The sequence below is a fragment of the Oncorhynchus clarkii genome, chromosome 30 (assembly GCF_045791955.1).
Source record: "Oncorhynchus clarkii lewisi isolate Uvic-CL-2024 chromosome 30, UVic_Ocla_1.0, whole genome shotgun sequence".
NCBI classification, from domain to species: Eukaryota; Metazoa; Chordata; class Actinopteri; order Salmoniformes; family Salmonidae; genus Oncorhynchus; species Oncorhynchus clarkii.
Genome location: NC_092176.1, coordinates 37699678 through 37716559, shown reverse-complemented (window position 1 = coordinate 37716559; position 16882 = coordinate 37699678). Strand labels below are relative to the sequence as shown.

The 16882-nt window shown below is 46.8% G+C and overlaps 1 protein-coding gene across 6 annotated transcripts in view; it reads right to left on the bottom strand.

Annotated features, from left to right (window-relative positions):
* The window catches only part of LOC139390107 (tight junction protein ZO-2-like), a 179134-nt gene that overhangs the window by 79306 nt on the left and 82946 nt on the right, over nt 1-16882 (bottom strand). For 2 of the 6 annotated variants that reach the window (XM_071137260.1, XM_071137264.1), the window contains exon 1: nt 16292-16599. The exons of the other annotated variants lie outside the window; for them this stretch is intronic. In XM_071137260.1, the coding sequence (XP_070993361.1) occupies nt 16292-16351 (60 nt within the window). In that variant the 5' untranslated portion in view covers nt 16352-16599. Of the gene's footprint in view, nt 1-16291; nt 16600-16882 lie in introns of those variants that run through there. 6 annotated transcript variants of the gene reach the window in all.

The window sequence follows — 16882 nt, the reverse complement described above, 5'->3', positions numbered from 1 at the left end:
GGGGGGGGGGGTCCTATAAGACAGACTGCTCTATGGGGGATGGGGGGGGGCTCTAAGGGGGGAGAGGTCCTATAAGACAGCCTGCTCTATGTGGGGGGTCCTATAAGACAGACTGCTCTATGTGGGGGGGGAGGGTCCTATAAGACAGACTGCTCTATGGGGGGGTGGGTCCTATAAGACAGCCTGCTCTATGTGGGGGGGGGGTCCTATAAGACAGCCTGCTCTATGTGGGGGGGGGGGTCCTATAAGACAGCCTGCTCTATGTGGGGGGGTCCTATAAGACAGACTGCTCTATGTGGGACAGCCTGGGGGAGGTCCTATAAGACAGACTGCTCTATGTGGGGGGGGGGGGGGAGGTCCTATAAGACAGACTGCTCTATGTGGGAGGGGGGAGGTCCTATAAGACAGACTGCTCTATGTGGGAGTGGGTCCTATAAGACAGACTGCTCTATGTGGGGGGGAGGTCCTATAGGACAGACTGCTCTATGTGGGAGGGGGGAGGTCCTATAAGACAGACTGCTCTATGTGGGGGGGGGGTCCTATAAGACAGACTGCTCTATGTGGGGGGGAGGTCCTATAAGACAGCCTGCTCTATGTGGGGGGGAGAGGGACAGCCTGGTCCTATAAGACAGCCTGCTCTATGTGGGGGGTCCTATAAGACAGACTGCTCTATGTGGGGGGGGGGGGGGGGGGTCCTATAAGACAGACTGCTCTATGTGTGTGGGGGGGAGGTCCTATAAGACAGACTGCTCTATGTGGGGGGGGGGTCCTATAAGACAGACTGCTCTATGTGTGTGGGGGGGGGGTCCTATAAGACAGACCGCTCTATGGGGGGGGGGGGGGGTCCTATAAGACAGCCTGCTCTATGTGGGGGGGTCCTATAAGACAGCCTGCTCTATAAGACAGACTGCTCTATGGGGGGAGAGGTCCTATAAGACAGCCTGCTCTATGTGGGGGGGTCCTATAAGACAGCCTGCTCTATGTGGGGGGTCCTATAAGACAGACTGCTCTATGTGGGGGGGGGGGGTCCTATAAGACAGACTGCTCTATGTGGGGGGGGGAGAGACCTATAAGACAGACTGCTCTATGTGGGGGGGGGGGGGGGGGTCCTATAAGACAGACTGCTCTATGTGGGGGGGGGGGGGGGTCCTATAAGACAGACTGCTCTATGTGGGGGGGGGGGGGACAGGGGGGGGGGTCCTATAAAGACAGCCTGCTCTATGTGGGGGGGGGGGGTCCTATAAGACAGCCTGCTCTATGTGGGGGGTCCTATAAGACAGCCTGCTCTATGTGGGGGGTCCTATAAGACAGACTGCTCTATGTGGGGGGGGAGGTCCTATAAGACAGACTGCTCTATGTGGGGGGGAGGTCCTATAAGACAGACTGCTCTATGTGGGGGGGAGGTCCTATAAGACAGACTGCTCTATGTGGGGGGGGGGGTCCTATATGACAGCCTGCTCTATGTGGGGGGGCGGGTCCTATAAGACAGCCTGCTCTATGTGGGGGGGGTCCTATAAGACAGCCTGCTCTATGTGGGGGGGTCCTATAAGACAGCCTGCTCTATGTGGGGGGGTCCTATAAGACAGCCTGCTCTATGTGGGGGGTCCTATAAGACAGACTGCTCTATGTGGGGGGGGGAGGTCCTATAAGACAGACTGCTCTATGTGGGGGGGGAGGTCCTATAAGACAGACTGCTCTATGTGGGGGGGAGGTCCTATAAGACAGACTGCTCTATGTGGGGGGGGGTCCTATATGACAGCCTGCTCTATGTGGGGGGGCGGGTCCTATAAGACAGCCTGCTCTATGTGGGGGGGTCCTATAAGACAGCCTGCTCTATGTGGGGGGGGTCCTATAAGACAGCCTGCTCTATGTGGGGGGGAGAGGTCCTATAAGACAGACTGCTCTATGTGGGAGGAGGGGGGGGTCCTATATGACAGCCTGCTCTATGTGGGGGGGCGGGTCCTATAAGACAGCCTGCTCTATGTGGGGGGGTCCTATAAGACAGCCTGCTCTATGTGGGGGGGGGGGGGTCCTATAAGACAGACTGCTCTATGTGGGTGGGGGGCGGGAGGTCCTATAAGACAGACTGCTCTATGTGGGGGGGTCCTATAACTTCCTCACTAATGGGTGTGTGTCTTCATGCTTCTTATCCATCTGACATTCCACAGCGTATCAACACCCTGACCAGGCTGGATTCTGATCAAATCCCTGTCTGCTCTCCCACAGTACAGTACCTCCGCCCATTCTGACCACACACACACACACACACACACACACACACACACACACACACACACACACACACACACACACACACACATTAGTGAGGAAGTTCTGTACAAACAGGAGTTGTACAGTATCTCTAAACACACAGACAGCCTGTCTGTGTTCTTTCTGAAATCACAAACACAACATTCTGCTTAACAAGCATTATGATAACAAGCACACACAATTCCACATCCTCCAAAAATATTGTGACATCACAAGTACCCAGAATTCTTTCCCCTCTAAGAACATTGTGACAACAAAAACAACATTCCATCCATGCCCCTACCCCTAAAGACACACAACCCTCCCCAAAGCAAAAAAATAAGTTTGATCACCCTCCCCTATTTTGGACCACCTCTCCCCCAGTACATTTCAACCTGTCCCAGAACATGGTGACACCACAAAAACAGAATTCCATGTTCTCCCACGTACAATACATTGTGACAACATAAACACAGAGTTCTGTACATTGTGACAACCTAAACACAGAGTTCTGTACATTGTGACAACATAAACACAGAGTTCTGTACATTGTGACAACATAAACACAGAGTTCTGTACATTGTGACAACATAAACACAGAGTTCTGTACATTGTGACAACATAAACACAGAGTTCTGTACATTGTGACAACATAAACACAGAGTTCTGTACATTGTGACAACATCAAAGACACAGCCCCTACACTGTGAGAAGACAGAAATATGCCAGTGTGCTGTAGCCCAGAGAGAGGGCGGGTTCTGTTCCGTAACCATCTCCAGAGCTGATGTTTACTGTTTATGTTCCTCTCTCTAAGTGCACAGAGAGCCCTGACCAGTCAGCTTACTGCCTGACCACTGACCTATCTCATCATTTACATATAGTTGTTTCTAAAATAACTACATTACATTAGAACCATCTATGTCAAATAGACAAATAAACATAAATTAGTTCCTGCATAAAATATACTGATTGAAATAAAGTGTTACCAAAGGAATGTGTGAAACATGATTTATATACTGATTATTACATAATGATGACAACACAGGTTGTAATAAGAGTCATCATCAACTCTAAAACAAGAGCAGCTCACGTTTCATCTAAACTGTTGCATCTCCAAGTTTGTCTATATCAGTAGCGTTGTTGTGACCTTGACAAGCTACTGCCCACTACAGTAGTGTTGTTGTGACCATGACAAGCTACTGCCCACTACAGTAGTGTTGTTGTGACCTTGACAAGCTACTGCCCACTACAGTAGTGTTGTTGTGACCTTGACAAGCTACTGCCCACTACAGTAGTGTTGTTGTGACCTTGACAAGCTACTGCCCACTACAGTAGTGTTGTTGTGACCTTGACAAGCTACTGCCCACTACAGTAGTGTTGTTGTGACCTTGACAAGCTACTGCCCACTACAGTGGTGTTGTTGTGACCTTGACAAGCTACTGCCCACTACAGTAGTGTTGTTGTGACCTTGACAAGCTACTGCCCACTACAGTAGTGTTGTTGTGACCTTGACAAGCTACTGCCCACTACAGTGGTGTTGTTGTGACCTTGACAAGCTACTGCCCACTACAGTAGTGTTGTTGTGACCTTGACAAGCTACTGCCCACTACAGTAGTGTTGTTGTGACCATGACAAGCTACTACCCACTACACATTACACAGGACTGGAGACAGAGAGGACACATTACACAGGACTGAGGACAGAGAGGACACATTACACAGGACCTGAGACAGAGGACACATTACACAGGACTGGAGACAGAGAGGACACATTACACAGGACCTGAGACAGAGGACACATTACACAGGACCTGAGACAGAGGACACATTACACAGGACTGGAGACAGAGAGGACACATTACACAGGACCTGAGACAGAGGACACACTACAGAGAAGACAAAACACACAGGACTGGAGACAGAGAGGACACATTACACAGGACTTGAGACAGAGAAGACACATTACACAGGACCTGAGACAGAGAGAACACATTACACAGGACTGGAGACAGAGAGGACACATTACACAGGACTGGAGACAGAGAGGACACATTACACAGGACTTGAGACAGAGAAGACACATTACACAGGACCTGAGACAGAGAGGACACATTACACAGGACTGGAGACAGAGAGGACACATTACACAGGACTTGAGACAGAGAGGACACATTACACAGGACCTGAGACAGAGGACACATTACACAGAACTGGAGACAAAGAGGACACATTACACAGGACTGGAGACAGAGAGGACACATTACACAGAACTGGAGACAGAGAGGACACATTACACAGAACTGGAGACAGAGGACACACTAGCCAGCCGCCACATAGATATTATGTGATGGGTAGTGTACTGTATGGTAACAGTGCTGTAAATAGACAGTGTGCTTGGTGCCTGGTCTTGTGGTCAAAGACAGACAGAGCTGACCCTGAAACCCTCTCACCACCAGTCAGGCCAGGCAGTCTGCCAGCCACACATCTGCTGTGGAGGCTGGAACCTGGAGATCTGTGGGAGAGGAGATGATTGTGGTCTCCCTCTCTCTCCTCTCCCTCGCTCTCCTCCTCCCTCTCGCCCCTCCTCTCCCTCCCTCTCCCCTCCTCTCACTCTTTCCTTCGCCCCTCCTCTTCCTCCCTCTCCCCCTCGGCCCTCCTCTCACTATCTCCTCCTCTCCCCCTCGCCCCTCCACTCTCTCTCCCTCACCCCTCTCTCCCCATCACCTCCTCTCCCTCTCTCTCTCTCCCTCTCTCTCAGGAGGAAAGATTTTTGAGTCCATCAGACAAGCAGCAGATGATTAACGATGTTATCAAGTCAGCAATGACTTCACTTCCTGTTAAACTATCAAATGCTGCCCAGTACCCCACTTATTTGTTCTACTTCTCACCCTCCCTCCTCACTCTTGTTCCCTCTCGCTCTCCTCTCTCCATTTGAAGCTGAGTGTTGAACTACCCAAACCACCAGCTGAGTGTTGAACTACCCAAACCACCAGCTGAGTGTTGAACTACCCAAACCAGCTGAGTGTTGAACTACCCAAACCAGCTGAGTGTTGAACTACCCAAACCAGCTGAGTGTTGAACTAACCAAACCACCAGCTGAGTGTTGAACTACCCAAACCAGCTGAGTGTTGAACTAACCAAACCACCAGCTGAGTGTTGAACTAACCAAACCAGCTGAGTGTTGAACTACCCAAACCAGCAGCTGAGTGTTGAACTAACCAAACCACCAGCTGAGTGTTGAACTACCCAAACCAGCTGAGTGTTGAACTACCCAAACCAGCTGAGTGTTGAACTAACCAAACCAGCTGAGTGTTGAACTACCCAAACCAGCTGAGTGTTGAACTAACCAAACCAGCTGAGTGTTGAACTACCCAAACCAGCTGAGTGTTGAACTAACCAAACCACCAGCTGAGTGTTGAACTAACCAAACCAGCTGAGTGTTGAACTAACCAAACCAGCTGAGTGTTGAACTAACCAAACCACCAGCTGAGTGTTGAACTAACCAAACCAGCTGAGTGTTGAACTACCCAAACCAGCTGAGTGTTGAACTAACCAAACCAGCTGAGTGTTGAATTACTAGAGGACAGGACAGTTTAACTCTGACTGAGAGAAGTAGAGGACAGGACAGGTTAACTCTGACTGAGAGAAGTAGAGGACAGGACCAGGTTAACTCTGACTGAGAGAAGTAGAGGACAGGACAGGACCAGGTTAACTCTGACTGAGAGAAGTAGAGGACAGGACAGGTTAACTCTGACTGAGAGAAGTAGAGGACAGGACCAGGTTAACTCTGACTGAGAGAAGTAGAGGACAGGACAGGACCAGGTTAACTCTGACTGAGAGACGTAGAGGACAGGCCCAGGTTAACTCTGACTGAGAGAAGTAGAGGACAGGACCAGGTTAACTCTGACTGAGAGAAGTGAGGACAGGACCAGGTAGAGGACAGGACAGGACCAGGTTAACTCTGACTGAGAGAAGTAGAGGACAGGACCAGGTTAACTCTGACTGAGAGAAGTAGAGGACAGGACCAGGTTAACTCTGACTGAGAGACGTAGAGGACAGGACCAGGTTAACTCTGACTGAGAGACGTAGAGGACAGGACCAGGGACAGGACCAGGTTAACTCTGACTGAGAGAAGTAGAGGACAGGACCAGGTTAACTCTGACTGAGAGACGTAGAGGACAGGACCAGGTTAACTCTGACTGAGAGACGTAGAGGACAGGACAGGACCAGGTTAACTCTGACTGAGAGACGTAGAGGACAGGACAGGACCAGGTTAACTCTGACTGAGAGAAGTAGAGGACAGGACAGGTTAACTCTGACTGAGAGAAGTAGAGGACAGGACAGGTTAACTCTGACTGAGAAGTAGAGGACAGGACAGGACCAGGTTAACTCTGACTGAGAGAAGTAGAGGACAGGACCAGGTTAACTCTGACTGAGATAAGTAGAGGACAGGACAGGACCAGGTTAACTCTGACTGAGAGACGTAGAGGACAGGACAGGACCAGGTTAACTCTGACTGAGAGAAGTAGAGGACAGGACAGGTTAACTCTGACTGAGAGAAGTAGAGGACAGGACAGGTTAACTCTGACTGAGAAGTAGAGGACAGGACAGGACCAGGTTAACTCTGACTGAGAGAAGTAGAGGACAGGACCAGGTTAACTCTGACTGAGATAAGTAGAGGACAGGACCAGGTTAACCCTGGTTGTCATGGTGATATGTCAGAGAACTACAGATACATACAGGTAAAGTGCTTCAGATTATCCAGTGTTGGTTACAGAAGTAATGCAGTGTGTGTGTGTGTGTGTGTGCGTGCGTGCGTGCGTGTGTGTGAGTGCGTGTGACCGTGGCCATGTGTCCAATGAATTGGCTCTTCCTTGTGGCGTCTGTTGCATTTTTCAGATCAAACAGCCAGACAAGGTCTCCCCACAGACCTGGGTACGACTTCAAATAATAGATTTGTTTTCCTTCAAATACTTTGTGCATTCAGCCTTCCTTCAGCTTCCGATGAACAGGGTTTGTGATCCGCGAAACATGCAAAGTTGAAGTTAGTTTTTTTTTTACCATAACTATCAGGGCAATATGATTGAGGAAACCATTGGAGTGAAATAATTACCATAGCAACCCCAGTGCTACGGTAACAAACAGCAGTGTTCTGATTGTATTATTATGATGTATTTATCCTGACATCACTTCCCCCTCAGTGCAGCTAGAACAATAGATAGACCCTGGTACTGATGAGCCAGGATATAAAACAGTACTCAGGAAGCTGTAGGATGAACTGGCCGGAGAAGGGAGGGAGATGAGGGAGAACACAGAACAGAGAGGCAGAACACAGAACAGAGAGGCAGAACACAGAACAGAGAGGCAGAACACAGAACAGAGAGGCAGAGGCAGAACACAGAACAGAGAGGCAGAACACAGAACAGAGAGGCAGAGGGAGAACACAGAACAGAGAGGCAGAACACAGAACAGAGGCAGAACACAGAACAGAGGCAGAGGGAGAACACAGAACAGAGAGGCAGAGGGAGAACACAGACAGAGGCAGAACACAGAACAGAGAGGCAGAGGCAGAACACAGAACAGAGGCAGAACACAGAACAGAGAGGCAGAACACAGAACAGAGAGGCAGAGGGAGAACACAGAACAGAGGCAGAACACAGAACAGAGAGGCAGAACACAGAACAGAGAGGCAGAGGAAGAACACAGAACAGAGAGGCAGAACACAGAACAGAGAGGCAGAGGGAGAACACAGAACAGAGAGGCAGAGGGAGAACACAGAACAGAGAGGCAGAGGTAGAATGCAGAAGAGAGAGGGAGGAATGGAGAGAAATAGGAAGAGAGAGAGATAGTGTCTGAAGTGGTTGTTTACTGATGGACTTCCTCCCAGTGATCAAAGCCTAATAGTTTCCTCTCTGCTCTCTGCTGCTCTGGTCTGTCAGATATTCTATACAGAGACACAATCCCAGGTGCAACACTGAAGGGAAGATGATAAAAATAGAACAATTTATCATGAAGAAAAAACAAAGAGATGTTCATGCCCAGGTTGCTGAGACATACAGAAAAGGTGTTGCTATCTCAATAGTGGTTTTCCCCCATAAAGCCTTTCCTGGAGATTTGTGGGGATGTTTAAGTATGAATTACTTCAAGACGAGAGGTCAAACTATGAATAATTTAGACTAATTGTGCTAATGATACTTATGTAATAATAATATTTTTGTTTACAAAGAGCTTCACATTATTTTCTCTTAAAATGCTATATAGTAAACAGGTCACCTAATAATACAAATGAGAGAAGAGGAATTCAGAATATGCAAATAGAATGAGTCACTAATGAGATGACATCACAATAGACAGTGGGGAGAATAGCTGGCCCAGTGGAGAGAGAACAGAGGGCTAGAGATGAGCCAAGGCTCTGAGACACGACCCTGGCACTCCTAAACAGCCACTGTTTTATCAACACAAACAGCAAACTGAGACCCGTGACTGAGACTGGAACAATCAGCCTTTCTGCTTGGAGTGGACTGCGGTCTCTAGTGCTGTCTCTAGTGCTCTCTCTGTCTCTCTCTCTCGGGTGGTGAAGAGAGATGAGAGGGGTTAGAGTCTGTTAGAATAGTAATCATAGACCTCACATGACTAGGATAGGAGAAACATGCATACGTGGAGCGCCCACCTGCATCGATCCAATAATCTAACATGAAGGGCTTCCTCATGGAAATCATCCACAGTCAGACTAAATCAACATACATAGAGTTGAAATAGACCTACTCAAAAAACACTGTCACTTAAACTGATTTACCTCTAGGGAAGGAGGAGGGAGAATACATTTTAAAGTATTGGAACAAGGTCTGTCTCGGCTGTGGTCTGACACTTCCTTAGTATTGGAACAAGGTCTGTCTCGGCTGTGGTCTGACACTTCCTTAGTATTGGAACAAGGCCTGTCTGGGCTGTGGTCTGACAATTCCTTAGTATTGGAACAAGGCCTGTCTCGGCTGTGGTCTGACACTTCCTTAGTATTGGAACAAGGTCTGTCTCAGCTGTGGTCTGACACTTCCTTAGTATTGGAACAAGGCTGTGGTCTGACACTTCCTTAGTATTGGAACAAGGCCTGTCGTCTCAGCTGTGGTCTGACAATTCCTTAGTATTGGAACAAGGCCTGTCTCAGCTGTGGTCTGACACTTCCTTAGTATTGGAACAAGGCCTGTCGTCTCAGCTGTGGTCTGACACTTCCTTAGTATTGGAACAAGGCCTGTCTCAGCTGTGGTCTGACACTTCCTTAGTATTGGAACAAGGCAGTGGTCTGACACTTCCTTAGTATTGGAACAAGGCCTGTCTCGGCTGTGGTCTGTCACTTCCTTAGTATTGGAACAAGGCCTGTCTCGGCTGTGGTCTGTCACTTCCTTAGTATTGGAACAAGGCTTGTCTCGGCTGTGGTCTGACACATCCTTAGTATTGGAACAAGGCCTGTCTCGGCTGTGGTCTGTCACTTCCTTAGTATTGGAACAAGGCCTGTCGTCTCAGCTGTGGTCTGACACTTCCTTAGTATTGGAACAAGGCCTGTCTCGGCTGTGGTCTGTCACTTCCTTAGTATTGGAACAAGGCTTGTCTCGGCTGTGGTCTGACACATCCTTAGTATTGGAACAAGGCCTGTCTCGGCTGTGGTCTGTCACTTCCTTAGTATTGGAACAAGGCCTGTCGTCTCAGCTGTGGTCTGACACTTCCTTAGTATTGGAACAAGGCCTGTCTCGGCTGTGGTCTGTCACTTCCTTAGTATTGGAACAAGGCTTGTCTCGGCTGTGGTCTGACACATCCTTAGTATTGGAACAAGGCCTGTCTCGGCTGTGGTCTGTCACTTCCTTAGTATTGGAACAAGGCCTGTCTCAGCTGTGGTCTGTCACTTCCTTAGTATTGGAACAAGGCCTGTCTCGGCTGTGGTCTGACACTTCCTTAGTATTGGAACAAGGCCTGTCTCGGCTGTGGTCTGACACTTCCTTAGTATTGGAACAAGGCCAGTCTCGGCTGTGGTCTGTCACTTCCTTAGTATTGGAACAAGGCCTGTCTCGGCTGTGGTCTGTCACTTCCTTAGTATTGGAACAAGGCCTGTCTCGGCTGTGGTCTGACACTTCCTTAGTATTGGAACAAGGCCTGTCTGGGCTGTGGTCTGACAATTCCTTAGTATTGGAACAAGGCCTGTCTCAGCTGTGGTCTGACACTTCCTTAGTATTGGAACAAGGCCTGTCTCAGCTGTGGTCTGACACTTCCTTAGTATTGGAACAAGGCTGTGGTCTGACACTTCCTTAGTATTGGAACAAGGCCTGTCTCGGCTGTGGTCTGTCACTTCCTTAGTATTGGAACAAGGCCTGTCTGGGCTGTGGTCTGACACTTCCTTAGTATTGGAACAAGGCCTGTCTCGGCTGTGGTCTGACACTTGCTTAGTATTGGAACAAGGCCTGTCTCAGCTGTGGTCTGACAATTCCTTAGTATTGGAACAAGGCCTGTCTCAGCTGTGGTCTGACACTTCCTTAGTATTGGAACAAGGCCTGTCTCAGCTGTGGTCTGACACTTCCTTAGTATTGGAACAAGGCCTGTCTCAGCTGTGGTCTGACACTTCCTTAGTATTGGAACAAGGCCTGTCTCGGCTGTGGTCTGACACTTCCTTAGTATTGGAACAAGGCCTGTCTCAGCTGTGGTCTGACACTTCCTTAGTATTGGAACAAGGCCTGTCTCGGCTGTGGTCTGACACTTCCTTAGTATTGGAACAAGGCCTGTCTCGGCTGTGGTCTGACACTTCCTTAGTATTGGAACAAGGCCAGTCTCGGCTGTGGTCTGTCACTTCCTTAGTATTGGAACAAGGCCTGTCTCGGCTGTGGTCTTGACACTTCCTTAGTATTGGAACAAGGCCTGTCTCGGCTGTGGTCTGAAAATAGCCTGAAAATAAACAAATAGAACCCTATTCCATAGTACACTACTACCCTATAGACCCAGGGTCAAAAGTGGGTCACTATATAGTGTATAGGGTGGCATTTGGTAATCTGCGGAATATTTAACTCTGTCCACTCCCCCTGAGAAGAATTGTTTAAAAAAAATATTTAACCTTTATTTAACTAGGCAAGTCAGTTAAGAACAAATTCTTATTTACAATGACAGCCTACTCCGGCCAAGCCCAGACGACGCTGGGCCAATTGTGCGCCGCCCTTAGGGACTCCCAATCGCGGCCGGATGTGATGCAGACCGGATTCGAACCAGGTACTATAGTGATGCCTCTTGCACTGAGATGCAGTGCCTTAGACCACCGCGCCACACGGGAGCCCTTGGCCCGGCGATGTGGTTGAAGGGTGTGTCAGATCAGACTACATGACCCCTGATAACCTCTAGAGGGATATATGCTGCCGTAAATGAACACATTCTGACATAACAGGTATTTCATATACTTTATATTTGTTCCTAAACTGTCAGTCTACAAAACGTACTGTTCATCCCCATCTGTGCTGAGTTACCAAAGACGTGATAAGAAACGAGCTATAATATAATATAACATATTATTTCATGAAGTTTCAAATCTTGACGCAAGCTCATCTAGAAAACTAGAAAGATGGAATCAACATAATCTGGTCTGTGAGTGTCCTAATTATAGGGTGTGAGTGTTTCCGGCTGGTCAGTGTGTGTGTGTGTGTGTGTTGGTCAAAGCCAAAACGGCCCCCCCGAGAGATTAGAACTGCCACGGCCTTCTGGGGGATTACTGCTGGGACCACCTGCTCCACTCTAAGGCGGTTGGAAACACAGACACGCCCTTATGTCTGCTCTGCCCATCTCTCTCCCCTGAGGGATCACTTCTACATAGTTATATATACACACTCGGTTTATAATATGCATTTAAACACAGTCACTCATAAAGTAGGCCTATAGTATCAGTCGGTATTAGCTCGCCTGTGGATGGGAAAAACAACCTGTGGCTACCTTGGTTACCGGATTGGCTCACAGCAAAAACGTCACCTTTTCCAAATGCAATTTTCTCGTTGTCTGCTTACAATTACAGTACAAAACTACATTTATGGTCGGCAGGTAGCCTAGTGGTTAAGAGCGTGTGTGAAATGTGAAATATCACATTTACATAAGTATTCAGACCCTTTACTCAGTATTTTGTTGAAGCAACTTTGGCAGTGATTTTAAACTCAAGTATTATTGGGTATGACGCTACAAGCTTGGCACATCTGTATTTTGGGAGTTTATTTGGTTGGATGGGGAACATCGATGCACAGCTATTTTCAGGTCTCTCCAGAGATGTTCGATCGGGTTCGAGTCCGGGCTCTGGCTGGGCCACTCAAGGACATTCAGAGCCTTGTTCCGAAGCCACTCCTGCATTGTCTTGGCTGTGTGCTTAGGGTCGTTGTCCTGTTGGAAGGTAAACTTCCGCCCCAGTCTGAGGTCCTGAGTGCTCTGGAGCAGGTTTTCATCAAGGATCTCTCTGTACTTTGCTCCGTTCATCTTTCCCTTGATCCCGACTAGTCTCCCAGTCCCTGCTGCTGAAAAACATCCCCACAGCATGGTGCTGCCACCACCGTGCTTCACCGTAGGGATGGTGCCAGGTTTCCTCCAGATGTGACACTTGGAATTTAGGACAAAGTGTTCAATCTTGGATTCATCAGACCAGAGAATCTTGTGTGTGCCTTTCCAAATCATGTCCAATCAATTGAATTTACCACAGGTGGACTCCAATCAAGATGTAGAAACATCTCAAGGATGACCAATAGCAACAGGATGCACTTGAGCTCAATTTCAAGTCTCATAGTAAAAGGTCTGAATACTTTTGTAAATAAGGTATTTGATTTTTTTCTTCTAAAAAAACTTTTCGCTTTGTCATTATGGGGTATTGTGGGTAGATTGATGAGGATTTCTTTTTTTATGTATTTAATCCATTTTAGAATAATGCTAATGTGGAAAGAGGAAGGGGCCTGAAGACTTTCCCAGATATACTGTATAATGATATTTCCTACTGACTACATTTCCTACTGTAATTTTTCAGATCCCCTAACAATACAATACAGGTCCATCTAAACCCTGATATTATGACATAACAACCATTCCGGGACCTGACTCCAACCATTCCGGGACCTGACTCCAACCATTCCGGGACCTGACTCCAACCATTCCGGGACCTGACTCCAACCATTCCGGGACCTGACTCCAACCATTCCGGGACCTGACTCCAAAAGCCAGCCACCGATGGACAGTATCTGAAACTATGTTCTATTGATTGTTTCCTCATGGCAGAGTCTGCACAGGGCTGAATGTTCAATATCTCAAATATTTTGGAAGCAAGTATTTTATATAGTAGCTTGAATTGAAACAAACGGATTGATGTGTTTTGGGACGAGTCTTGTCCTTAAGGCAGAGACTGTGGCAGAACAGTCAACATTGGCTTATTGTAAAGATTTAGTAAAACAAAAATTTGCTTTTTGGTCAAAATTTAAGGTTAGGGTTAGACATTAGAGTTAGCAGTTAAGGTTAGGGTTAAGGTTAGGTTTAGCTTGTGACCATTGCAGAGCTTCCCCCAGAACAAGATTCATCACGAAAAATGCTAACCTTCGCCTCTTAAGGGGAAAGTAATCTAAAAGTAACTGAAAGTAATCAGATTATGTTCCTGAGTTTAGGTAATCCAAACATTACGTTACTGATTACAATTTTAGAAAGGTAACGGATTACATTTATAAACTAACCTACCCAGGGATCCTGAGCGGCGCAGCAGTCTAAGGCACTGCATCGCAGTGCTGGAGGCATCACTACAGACCCGGGTTTGATCCCAGGCTGTATCACAACCGGCCGTGATCTGGAGTCCCATAGGGCGGCGCACAATTGGCCCAGCGTTGTCAGTGTTAGGGGAGGGTTTGGCCGGGGTAGGCCGTCAATGTAAATAAGAATTTGTTCTTAACTGACTTGCCTAGTTAAATAAAGGTGTAAAATATATATATATATATATATATATATATACTGTAGCTCCATCATATTTTCTACATACTTTATATCTGGTTTTAGTCATTAAAGTTTACACAATTATTATTAGTATTTCATTATATTTCTGGGAGTGGCGGCCCACCGCTGCTAAATTCATATAGGGGAAACACTGGTACAAGGCCTCTATAGATGCTTCAGATATGTGTCATAGTGCTTGTGAACACTTCATGAATGTGCAATAAAGCCTGTACAAGTAGTTTAAAGTGGGACCCTAGTTTTTATACTGGGGGATTTTATGTAATGCTAGACTGATGAATAAGACGCTAGACTGGTGAATAAGACACTAGACTGATGAATAAGACACCAGACTGATGAATAAGACACCAGACTGATGAATAAGACACCAGACTGATGAGTAAGACGCTAGACTAGTGAGTAAGACGCTAGACTGATGAATAAGACGCTAGACTGATGAATAAGACGCTAGACTGATGAATAAGACACTAGACTGATGAGTAAGACACTAGACTGATGAATAAGACGCTAGACTGATGAATAAGACACTAGACTGATGAGTAAAACACTAGACTGATGAGTAAGACACTAGACTAGACTGATGAGTAAGACACTAGACTGATGAGTAAGACACTAGACTGATGAATAAGACGCTAGACTGATGAATAAGATGCTAGACTGATGAATAAGATGCGTATCAGTACTAATTCATCCAACTGTTTTATTTGAATGAATACAGTAACTGTGTAAATGAACGCCATATGGCTGGGGTTGAGAGGATTTGAGGAGGGGAAGCTGCTGGGTGTCATGAGGTCAGCAATGTGATCATCCTCACCCTGTTATACACACACACACACACACACACACACACACACACACACACAAAGAAATAAACACAAATATACTGTAAATGCATACAGATATTACTGTAAATGCATACAGATATTACTGTAAATGCATACAGATATTACTGTAAATGCATACAGCTATTCAACAATATATACACAAGTGTGCACACACAGACAAACGTAATACCCGAGACCTCCAGCTCTCCTCTCCCAGTAATGATGTCCAGTATCCTGTGTCCCTAAGCTCCTCCCCTGCTGGGCTCAGACAGACAGACAGACAGTAATGAGCCAAGCACAGAGAGCCTTCAGGGTGCGTCCACACACACAAAGACCGGAGCGCGCGCGCGCGCACACACACGCACGCACGCGGTCAGCCTGGACCAGCCAAGGGGAGGGATGTTGAGACTTCAGCCATTATAGAATGTGTTGACACAATATTTCAACTAGATAGAGATTTATACAACATCACATTACTACTTTAAATCCTTCATGTGTCTTAAGGACAATAACACATAGCATGATAGTAGCCTTCTGATCTTGTACCATGAGGTGGTGTACTCTCTCCCTGACAAAAATATGATATGATTTTCGGCATGCTGAAGCTAGGTATTGGAAATAGACTAAATAACCATAATCTCCGGAAGTCTGCAAATATTGGCTCACTTTGCCATTCCATTACTGATAATTCCGATGTGCGCACTGTTTCTGTCAACAGCGCTCCGGGACTGCGTCAGGGCGATATTTTACAAAGTGCGAGTTCTCAAACAGAATGACGATTTTTTTTTTAACTCTTAAAAACGTTTAAATAGGCAATAAACACAATTGACAATCTATTCACACTCAACTCAGCTGCCTACAATAGCTGTCATTTGGAATAGATAGGCTAGATGATTTAACAGTAAATCAATAGGAATAGTCAACTACATATGATTATATAGCCCCTAACGGAGACATATAAACTGTGCAAATGCAAACGCAAATATGTGTCCCAATACTTCAGGCGTCATTCTTATTGGCCGGGAGGGTGGAAATCAACAGGTGAATTCACACGGTTGTAAACGCCATTGGTTGCTCCGTAAAGGTAGCGTATAGCCAGCCACTGGCCGTAAAACTCATCCAACATTTATTACTGTAGCACACAGCATATTCCTGTGACGCAGCGCATAACGATACAGAGATGGGCTAGGCTAAAAGTTGCAATCTATACTGTTAAAACTACAGTTGACTTACTCCGACGTTTTCGCCTTTGCTTGGATACGCAGCCACTTTCCCGACTCCTTTCACAGGCATTCTGCTCTGTAGAAGTTGTGAAACCCTGTAGCTTTATGTTATCCGTAAAGCAAGTGTTTTGTGGCTTGTTATGGCTTGTAGAACTGGTATCTCTTAAAATATACCCTAGTCTTTAAAATGAAACGGCTTGTGACAGTGATCCTAGAAATTCATCTAGCTCGCTGCAGTTCCTCCGATGTCAGACTCCGTGTTCCTTTAAAATTATTATAGTGATTTCCGTGGGAGCCGAAACATTCTTGCCAACTGAGGAGCGACTTTCAACCCAGCCGGACTACTTTATGAATAGAGAGACGGGGCGGGGGGAGGGGGTCTACTAATGTTACCCGTTTCTGTATCAACTTCAATGGGCATCTACAAACGAATCGAATAACTGGCATATGTATTAGTCCATTTTCTGTAATCGTCTTCCGATACAGAAAATGTTTATATATATTTTGTACGGATAATATTTTACTCCACCCCTCTCTGGCAGTGTGGATTCTTCCGGAATGGATTCATCGATTCTAAAATGTTCTCTAAAGTTCAGTACAA